Source organism: Crinia signifera, chromosome 2 (assembly GCF_055691185.1).
Source record: "Crinia signifera chromosome 2, ASM5569118v1, whole genome shotgun sequence".
NCBI lineage: Eukaryota > Metazoa > Chordata > Amphibia > Anura > Myobatrachidae > Crinia > Crinia signifera.
Genome location: NC_139218.1, coordinates 329,824,143 through 329,834,239, shown reverse-complemented (window position 1 = coordinate 329,834,239; position 10,097 = coordinate 329,824,143). Strand labels below are relative to the sequence as shown.

General features: G+C 45.3%; 1 protein-coding gene across 2 annotated transcripts in view; it reads right to left on the bottom strand.

Annotated features, from left to right (window-relative positions):
• Positions 1 to 2,928: 2,928 nt before the first annotated feature.
• The window catches only part of LOC146057754 (uncharacterized), a 54,196-nt gene continuing 47,027 nt past the window's right edge, over positions 2,929 to 10,097 (bottom strand). Inside the window, exons 4-5 of one of the 2 annotated variants that reach the window (XR_014469770.1) lie at positions 6,146 to 6,624; positions 2,929 to 4,148 (exon numbers count right to left, since the gene is read on the bottom strand). Coding sequence is in view for 1 of the 2 variants with exons in the window: in XM_083169405.1 (XP_083025531.1) it covers positions 6,605 to 6,624 (20 nt within the window). In the remaining variant the exon portion in view is untranslated. Of the gene's footprint in view, positions 4,149 to 6,066; positions 6,625 to 10,097 lie in introns of those variants that run through there. The other variant, XM_083169405.1, reaches the window with a different exon arrangement.

Genomic DNA, 10,097 nt, shown 5'->3' with positions numbered 1-10,097 from the left:
AGACATCAATTATAAAATGACAATTAATTAACGTGTGCGACCATATTGCCTTATGTGCGTCACAATGTCACAATCGATATTGATATTTGTATTTAAAATTGGCATATTTACATTGTACATGTTTATATAGGTTTGAATCCCTAAAAGTGTGGGGTCAACTGCTCTGGCAATGCAAGGGTTAATAGATGTCTCAGGAAGTCTTCAAACAAAACCTTCTCTGGATGTAGGGTGAGGCATTCCCCAGGGTCTTATTGTCTGCGCCCGGTTACGTGCAACTAAGAACAATATTAGATTTCATTAACACTTTTAACCCCTTGTGTGTTGTTCAGGTGACTTCATTAGAAATGAGGTCTCAGAGGTTGATCCCCAAAACACTTTCATTTGTCCAGCCTTGAGCCACCGAGCCCAAACCGTGGCGAGCGCAGCGAGCCCCGCGAGGGGACGCAGATTACCTTACATGCAATCCACGTCCCCTTGCAGGGCTCGCTGCGCTCGCCATGCTTCGGGCTTGGTGGCTCGCTGCGTTAACCACACTATATAAAATCAACTCCACACCAACGTGGCTAGTGGGGTATGAAAAGGTCGGCAGGACGCGTAACACGTCCCCTCGTGGGGCTCGCTGCGCTCGCCACGCTTCGGGCTTCTGTGGATAGTGGGGGTTTTAAAAGGAGGCATTTGCTAGTATGTAACATGGAACACTGGCAAATGCCTCCTTCATTGTGAATGAGATGCACTTGCATCCGCACCCCCTCTTTGAACAGGTGGCGCACGCGCTACAGAACCCCTAACCCTGCCGGCAGGGTTTATGTACCCTGCCACAATAGCTACTCAGACGCAGGAGTGTCTCATTGCTAGAGCGTCTGAGACACTCCTGCGTCTCAAACAGATGCTCTCCGCCGGCGCCAGCATGATCACCTCTCCACCAAAGAGAGGGGATCATGCTGGCGCCGGCTGTGTGAGAGAGGTGCTGACTATGCTTGCCAGGGATGCCGGGAACAGAGATGCAACAGTATGGTTGGTACTTGTGTAGTTTCACGGTGGCAGCCTACGCCATGAAACTACACAAGTAAGGCAGCCGTTGGGCTACGCTATTAGCGTAGCTTCAAACGTAGCATAAGCTGCCGCCGTGAAACTACACAAGTACCGTAAAATTTTCCAGATTTTTTTCCGTAAAATCTGCCAGCGCCAGCAACCTTGTCAGGATTGGTGGGCACAGACATAGTTTCTTAAGCAATACTTCCAACAAACACTTCAACAGTTCAATCATTGAGAGGAGGCTCAGCTCTGTAGTAAGTAGGGATGCCATTTTTTCAATCCCAGAATGGAATTGAGGATCCCGGGATTGGCTTCCCTAATTAAAAAGAAAACACCCCGGCCGCCCCGCATATTTACTTACATGATGAGTGGTGCGCATGGGAGCTGGGAAGGTGGGCGGTGGAGCCGGGTGGGCGGGTTGATGGAGCCAAGGTTTTTGGGCAAGCCAGGCTGATGGAGCCACGGCGGGAGGGTGGGCAGGGCCCAGGACAGAGTGGAGGCGGGCTGAGCGGTGCAGGATGGGGGCAGGCTGTGCGGCCTGCGCAGTGTGACCTCTGACCTCATCACGCTGCACAGAGCCGCACTGCTGGGGACGGGAGAAGCCGGGAAGCATCAAAACACTCGCTCAGACGCTGCCCGGCATTAGACTGTGCCTGCAGGCTGCAGCTCAGTGGAAAAGAAGATGGGGGAGCAGGAGCCAGGTTACAGTAAGTCAAGTGAGGAGGGGGGGCCCGAGACTCATTTCCATTCCGGGCCCCCCCTCCTGATGGCAGCCCTGCGCATGTGCAGGGCCGCTGTGCGGACGCATTTGGTGTCTTGCACAGTCACCGAGGTATTTGCACAGGAGGGCGGGTGTAGGTGGTGTGTAGATCACCCATACACACATAGCAATGTGTGCTACGCCATTTCTGCTAAGCTAAGTAATCTATCTACATTTATTCTAGGTCTTCATATGATCTGAGCCAGCAATAGCGTCGCGCGGGACTGCGGGTGTAGGGGTGTACACACAGAGCGATATTTGTTTAATTTCTAAGTGATCTAGACTAAATGATGTACCCATATGACAGGAAGATGGTGACAGGTAAATGCTGAGGGTAACAGTAAGAGGCAGTGTGTGACACCACTAAATAGGTTACAGTGGGAGGCAGTGGGGGACACCAGGGAATGGGAGACTAGGGGAGAAAGTATGTGACACCACAGGGAGGTAGCGGATGATGTAGAGGATGATGGTGAGAGACAGTGGATGACAGTGGCAAGGAGAGATAGTAGTAGTTGGAGAGGCAGTAAGGGAGGGGGAGAGGTAGTGAGTTAAAGAAAAGGCTAGCATGGAAAGGCAGTGGGTGACAGGGAGTGGCAGAGAGTGACAGTAAGAGGCAGTGGTTGATGGGGCGGCATGCTTAGGTTTAGGTGGCAGGGTGCGGGGGTTGAGCTTAGGGACTAGCGGGGAGGGTTAGATTCTGGCTTTGAAAAAGGGGTATTATGGTTTGACTGCTAGAAGGGAGGGTACGGGGGGCAGGAGGAGTTTAAGTATACTTATAGAACCCCTTCAGGATTCCGTCCATCAGGATTTCCTTCATTGGGATGCCGGTGTCGGTATTCTGTCTTCCATATGTATCCTGGAGATAGTGGGTAATATTGAACCATGCACGCATGAGTGCCCCCTTCCCTGAATCCACCAGTGCCCACCAGCATTCTTTATATGGTCCTATATAGAACATATACAGATTTTTTTTTATGGATGTGGCAATAAATTATAATTCTAAATAATTTTACTATCTTTACTGCAGTTGTTGTATATCATTTGTTTGGGTTATTGCCACCAGAATCATCAGTTCATGATACTATGTCCCCTTTTGTGAGTGGGCATTAGTATTAGTAGTATGTTTATCTGTGGTATGAACAATTTTCCACAAGCCAGTGTCATTATAATGGCCAACCTTCCCTTCGCCCTTAAAGTAACAATACTAAGTGTAAAGGCATTGTGCACCTTCTTCCTTCACACATCCATGTAATTGTGTTCTCTCTGGGCCACAATACACAGTCCCATTGTCCCTGGGTTTTCTCTGATAATAAACACAAAATTTGCTGAATACCATTCTGGTGGGATTATGTCAGAAATAAGGCAGACAAATAACATTGGTTTTATAAACATTCCATTCTAGAACTATGTTGACATGCCAGGTATTCTTCGACAGTATTCGATTCCACAGAGCATAAGAGCTTGATCAGGGGAGAGCTTGCTTTCATAGTATCATGATAGAAAATACAATGAACCGACTGGCGTAAGTTTGTCCCGGTTGCCCGGAGGCAAGATATATATTGGTGCCCCCAGTACTATTTTTCTGGAAAAATAGGTTCAGGAACTCCAGGTCTGTGGGTGGATCAATTAAATAAAAATAAAAAACATATATAATAGAGAGAGAGAGGGAGGCAGAGATAGATGTATATATTGTATTTAGAAACAAAGGCACTCACAGGTGACTTTAAAATAAGACTTATCTTATGAAAAGTAAATTTTTAGTTCCTGATGATGTCATATTTAATTAGAGGTTCAGGAACTGAGTTCCTGCTGGTTCCTGCTGAAAAATAGCACTGGGTGCCCCCCCATACACACACACACACACACACACACACACACACAGAAACCAGACCTTAAATAATATATGAAATATATGTGTTCTATATATATATATATATATATGTGTGTAGCTATATACATTTAGAGAGAGAGAGAGAGAACACATATATTTCAGAACTCAGCTACAAAAGCCATATTGATGGTTTTCAATTAACTGATTTAGCAGGAAAGGAGAGGTGCCCCCTTGGGAGCAGAAGCCCGGGGGTAGATAACTCCATTGCCTCCCAGAGTTTTGCCACTGACCGACTGTGATTTCTATGTCCTGTCTTGTTAGCTGTACACAAGGCAGAAATTATATATGGCATGAAAATAATACATCCATTTCTTGTGGTAATTGCTGTGTTGTATATAATAGTATTATACAGTAAGTAAATGCAGGTTTTTAGCACTTTTCGCCCATGTTCACAGGCCGCAAGCCTGACAGCACCATGCCAGGTTTCCTTCCAAGATCCAAACATGATCTCCACAGCCAATCCTGCGATACAAAGTGAAAAAGAATCTAAAAATTGTGTGACTGAAAATCTGCGCTAAACGGCTATGGGAGGTGTTCAAAACTCAATAGGACTAACACCAATAGTCCTCCAAGATGTGTACAAAAATTTGTTGTGAGTTGTGACCACAGTCCACAGCACTTGATATTATGTGAAAAAAATGTGAACAAGAAAACATAAAATGTGCAATACTGTATGTGAATAAAAAGTGCACACGAAACAGAGAGTATACGTCCCTAATATATGTCCAATCAGACACCAGAAATAATCCTTCAGTTCTTTTTTGAATAGAAAGGGGGATTCCTCAACGTGAGATCCAGTGTTTCAAAGGAAGTTCCACAATTGGCATAAAAAAAATTGAAAAAAACACAATGTGTAGTACAGTACATAAAATAAAGTGAATTCGAAACAAAAATATTCTTGCTGTTTCTTTAGATGTTGGATAGAAGGGTGTACCCCACTCACACAGATCGAATAAATATATTAAATCAAAAGATTTCTTTTTACAATAAGATTCGGTCTGATTAGACGGGCGTCCGTCGGTCAGCAGTTTTTATATTACGCAGCAAGCGACCCTGTGGAATGCAATGCGTTCCATTTCACCGCCATTTTGTCATGGCTGAACCTCCCTGTCCACCGGGCACTCCATATTACAGTGTTAAAACCAGTGAATGACAGGACTGGTAACCAGTAACGTCACCACTCCATCTGGTTGCACGCTCATATTAATCCTCTATGTGCCCTAGATTTTAAAGCTAATTATGTGAATAAGCCATTTCGACATATGTAAATTGTACATTTGTTTTGTATATATGAAATACATTTTAATATGCTCTGTATAATCGTTTGTAATCAATATGTGAGTTCACTTCTGGCGGCCCTTGATTGGCTAGCCATCAGTTAAATATCCTGGAGTCTGCTACAGTCCCCATGTCTTGAAAAAGGCTCCAAGTGAGCCCAAAACGCGTTGACACCAGGGGATCGTCTGCACTTTGAACCTGCACAGACCATGGAGTTAACGTTGGACACCTTTTTACCCTTCACCTTGTCCGGACTCTGCAACATCTTTTTGGGGGGTGATTGTGCTGTTGTCTCATGTTGCCTCCTGGTTTGGGGTTCATTTTGACAGTTTTTATTGTTTTTTTAAATTGCACCCAGTTTTTTATGAATTTTTGTATTGTATGTCCCTTTAGTCCAACTATGGACTTTTTGTGAATAAACTTTTCTACACAAAAATTCCATTTCTTTTTTATGGATCCGCTTTAAAACCCTTATTTGGGAGATCCAGGCCTGATGTAACACAGAAGTATTGGGAAAGATACCGTTATAAGTGTTCTCCTGTTCGATTGGATGTGTGTGGGGGTATGCCTATAGGTCCATATATATGTTAATATTAACAGGGATTTATACAGCAAGGGCCTTTACCTACAACAAGCCAGTAAAAGATACCTTGATAGGAGTCCATTACTCCATCAGAGAGTGAGTTGGGGTATGCCCACAATCTTTTGAAGCCTTTGTTTGGGAAGGGAGAAGTTTTAAAGAAACCTATATAGACCTGTATTATACATTATCTATGTGAGTGGAGGTACGCCCCTCTAATCAGACCGAATCTTTCTGTAAAAATAATTCTTTGGGTTTAATATATGTATTCGATCTGTGCGAGTGGGGTACACCCTTCTATCCAACATCTAAAGAAACAGCAAGAATATTTTTGTTTGGAATTCACTTTATTTTATGTACTGTATTACACATTGTGTTTTTTCACATTTTTTATGCCATTTGTGGAACTTCCTTTGAAACACTGGATCTCACGCTGAGGAAACCCCTTTGTATTAAAAAAAGAACTGAAGGATTCTTTCTGGTGTCTTATTGGACATATATGAAGGAAGTATACTCCCTGTTTCATGTGCAATCCTGCAATACATCTGATTGCTACAGCCTATCAGCTTATACTGGTTAGATGTCCTCAGCATAGCAGTACCTGTGCTACCATTCCTGTGGAAATCTTCTCTTCACAGAACTTTGGTGCTAGTTTCCATCCAGCTGCATCGCCTGGCTTCCTTTGTTCTCAGCCAAATCCCCTTCCTTCGGTTCCAGCTAATTTCAAGCATACTGTACCACTAATTACCATCAACCACCACTGATTATCAATCACTACTGAGGTTTCTACAGTTCCATTGCTCATCTTCAGTATACCATCTGCATTACCAGTCACCGTCAGAGATTCACCATTGATTCCAGTCATCATCGATGTCCTCCATCGATACCTGCCATCTTCGATGTACTCCATCTAGAGCCTGAATTATTGGTGTAGCTTCTTGGAAAATGTCAGCATTCTTTTAGTGTTCCACACTTCATTATTTACTACTACCATAGTGAAATCATTGATGGTCATCATTGGTGGGGGTTGGTAATTGGTTATCCGACCGCCAGACCCCCGCTAAATGAGCAGTGCTCCATCTGTATATTATAAAGACATTTTAAATATTCATTATTATTAATATGATTTGTTTATTTAATAGTTATTTATATAGCATGAACATGTAAAGAGCTGTAGAGACCTTAGCTGGGCTCAGGCAATGCAGGGAGTGTGGCCTCATTGTGGAAGGTGATTCGCTGAAATGGTTAAGAAAACAATGGAGCAGAGTGGGCAAAGAAATAATAGGAGTAAAGCCCCATACACATTAGCCAACCCAGCTGCCAATATAATTGACTATATTGGCCACGGCGCATCATTAATGATATTGAGTTGCTCACTAGGAAGCCCTTTCTGCCCTTAGGAGGTCCTGTCTACAAGAGCTTACATTCTGATGCATTGATAAAACACAGCGTCAGCAGGAGATGAAAGACAACAGTTTGGAATGGGACTATGTAAAAACCAGACCCGGACCAAACTCCAGACCGCCGGACAGGACATCAAAATCTGCAGTCCGGAGCTTGAAGGGTCCGGTCCGGGGGGTGTCCTGTTCGGGGGGTGTCTTGTCCGGGGGGGTCCCTATGATAGCTATCACCAGGATCATGGGGGAGGGGAGATTAACAGCCTCCCGGTGTGGTCCGGACCGTCCGTTTTTTGCTACATGCCCGGACCATACAGGGAGGCTTTATTCTACCCCCCCCCCTCCTCTACCTGGTGAGAGGTGTCACAGGCAGCCCCCCGGACAGGACACCCCCCGGACCGGACGCTACAAGCTCCAAAATTCAGAGTTTGATGTCTGGTCCGGCACTCCGGGGGTTTTGTCCTGGTCCGGGTTTTACCCATACCCGTTTGGAATGAACTCCTATGTTAGATGCAAACAATGGGCACACAGATAGCACATATCTGCACAGAAGCTTCTAATTAATGAATATATAGTCACTTATACATTTTCTGTTCTTGATATTATTAATACTTCAAAGCTTACTCATTTTAGATTTTGGAACAAGGCCCCCGGGACAGCACCAGGAAAAATACTAAGCCATGTGCTACTAAAAATAATGAACAAAAAGCCCAATACAGAATTCACTTCAACTTCAGCCTATTTAATATTGTTGGCCTTGAGGCACTGTCAAATATAGATTGATGTACCGTAGTATTAAAGTGGTTAATACAATGAGGCAGTGCCAGCTAATCTGTGCTTCTCATTTGGTAGGATTCCCTGTATAACAGCTCATCTAATCTGTCTATGGGATCTCTTAATTATAAACAGGACCCTCCCAGGGAAGTGCAAACCTACTGCCAAGTCCTCATAAAAATACATGGACAGGAAGAAGCTCATCATCTGCTGGTGTGTGATCCCCTTCGAAGTGCTCTGTTTTTTGGCTTTATTAAAGTAAACACAGGAACGATTGTTCAAGGCGGATGGATTAACATTGCATGCTGGCTTGATAAATGTAAAAGGGTGGACCTAATAAAGAAAAAATCTTAAAGTCAAATGATAGTTGTAATACATGTTACTTTCTGTTATGATCTCCTGTGCCACGCTGCCTGGCGAGGCACTACGTGACACTGACTCAATGGAGATGTGTCGGGAATGGTGCACCCTCGCCAACCTGCCTCCGTTGCGATCAGGAGAAGTTGGCGTGTGAGTGCAGAGCTAGGGCTTCACCACTAATAGCCGCGTTCGTGGGAGCCCGTTAGTCAGGCTCCCACCTCGATGCCACCTGGTCTTATGATGTGACAACTCACACGCCAAGGTCAGTGATGAGCAAGGGGAATACCTAACTGAACCCTACCCCTGGCGAGGATGCCAACAAGTCTCCCGTAAGGGTGAGCGGAGTGCGGATAGACAGTACTATGAATACGTACGAATGGGCGTAACAATACGCAAGGTGACCCACAAAATACTAAGGGTGTGTAACAATACACTGGGATGTATAGATAATAATAAAGAAAAGGGTCTGGGGGGAACCCCCACTTATCTGAGTGTAATGATACGCAGACTGCAGGATCCAGGGAACAGACAGGAGGAATAACGGATGACGTCTGGATATGAAGATGGACACCAGGATACTGGCAGGCAGCCAACGGATACTGGAGTACACTGGGGACTAGGACACGAGTATAGGGATTTCTGGAGGCCACACACAGATACCGGAGACAAGGCTGGAGACAGGACACTGATGCAGGGACCAGCAGACAACAGCACGGGGAGCACGGGGACCAACAGATGCAGACAATAGCACGGGGAGCACGGGAACACTTCAGAGTAAACAAAGCTATAGCCGGCGTCTGCCTGGTGCAGACGCCAGCTATTTATTGAATGTACCGCCGTGCGTAACGTCAGACGCCGCGTGCGCTGACGTCCGTGCGCCGGCGCGTCCTCTGCAGGCTTGGGGCGTTGCCTAGCAACGCCCCGGCTCGTGGCCTGTACGGACGGAAGCTAGGGGCGTTGCTAGGCGACGCCTCCGACACTTCCTCCGTACGGCCGCGGTGTTTAACAGTACCCCCCCCTTGAGGAGGGGTCACCGAACCCTTAGAGCCAGGTTTCCAAGGAAACTTTTTAAAAAAGTCGGTCCTTAATCTGGGTGCATGTAAAAACCTTTCAGGAACCCAAGATCTTTCTTCATCTCCATATCCCTTCCAGTGTACAAGAAACTTAAGTTGACCTCTGACCCGTTTGGAATCCAGAATTTGTTCAACTACATACTCCTTATGTCCCTGCACTAAGACAGGTCTACGAGAATAAGTGGGTACAGACGGAGGAATTCCAGAGACAGGTTTAAGTAATGAGCAGTGAAAAACATTGTTAATGCGAAGTGATCTGGGAAGGCGTAGCCTAAAAGCGACTGGATTAACTTGACCGATAATCTGGAATGGTCCAATAAATCTTGGACCCAACTTGGGGCATTGCTGTCGCAATCTGATGTGTCGAGTGGATAACCAAACCCTCTGACCCACAGTAAAAGGACACGGTCTCCTATGTCTATCAAAGAAGATCTTTGACCGGGCTGATGATTGTTTCAAAGCGTAATTAATCTTTTTCCAGGCTCTTCTAAAAAATGACACAGCAGAGGAAAATCTTGAGGACTCAACAGGAGGCATAAATGCATTACATTTCGGGTGAAAACCTGAGTTGCTGAAAAATGGAGAAGTTTTGGTGGAGGAATGGTAAGAATTGTTATAAGCAAACTCGGCCAGTGGGATGAGCTCCGCCCAGTTGTCTTGACATTTGGAAACAAAACAGCGGAGGAATTGTTCTAAGGCCTGATTGACCCTCTCAGTCTGTCCATTTGACTGTGGATGATAGCCCGACGAGAGACTGACCTGAATACCTAAATCAGAACAAAATTGTTTCCAAAATCTGGCCACGAATTGGGAACCTCTGTCTGAGACTATATCAACCGGAAGCCCATGAAGTCTAAAGATGTTGGTGATAAATAATTGGGCCAGAACTTTGGCTGTGGGGAGTCCCTGCAGAGGTGTAAAGTGTGCCATCTTAGTGAATCTATCCACC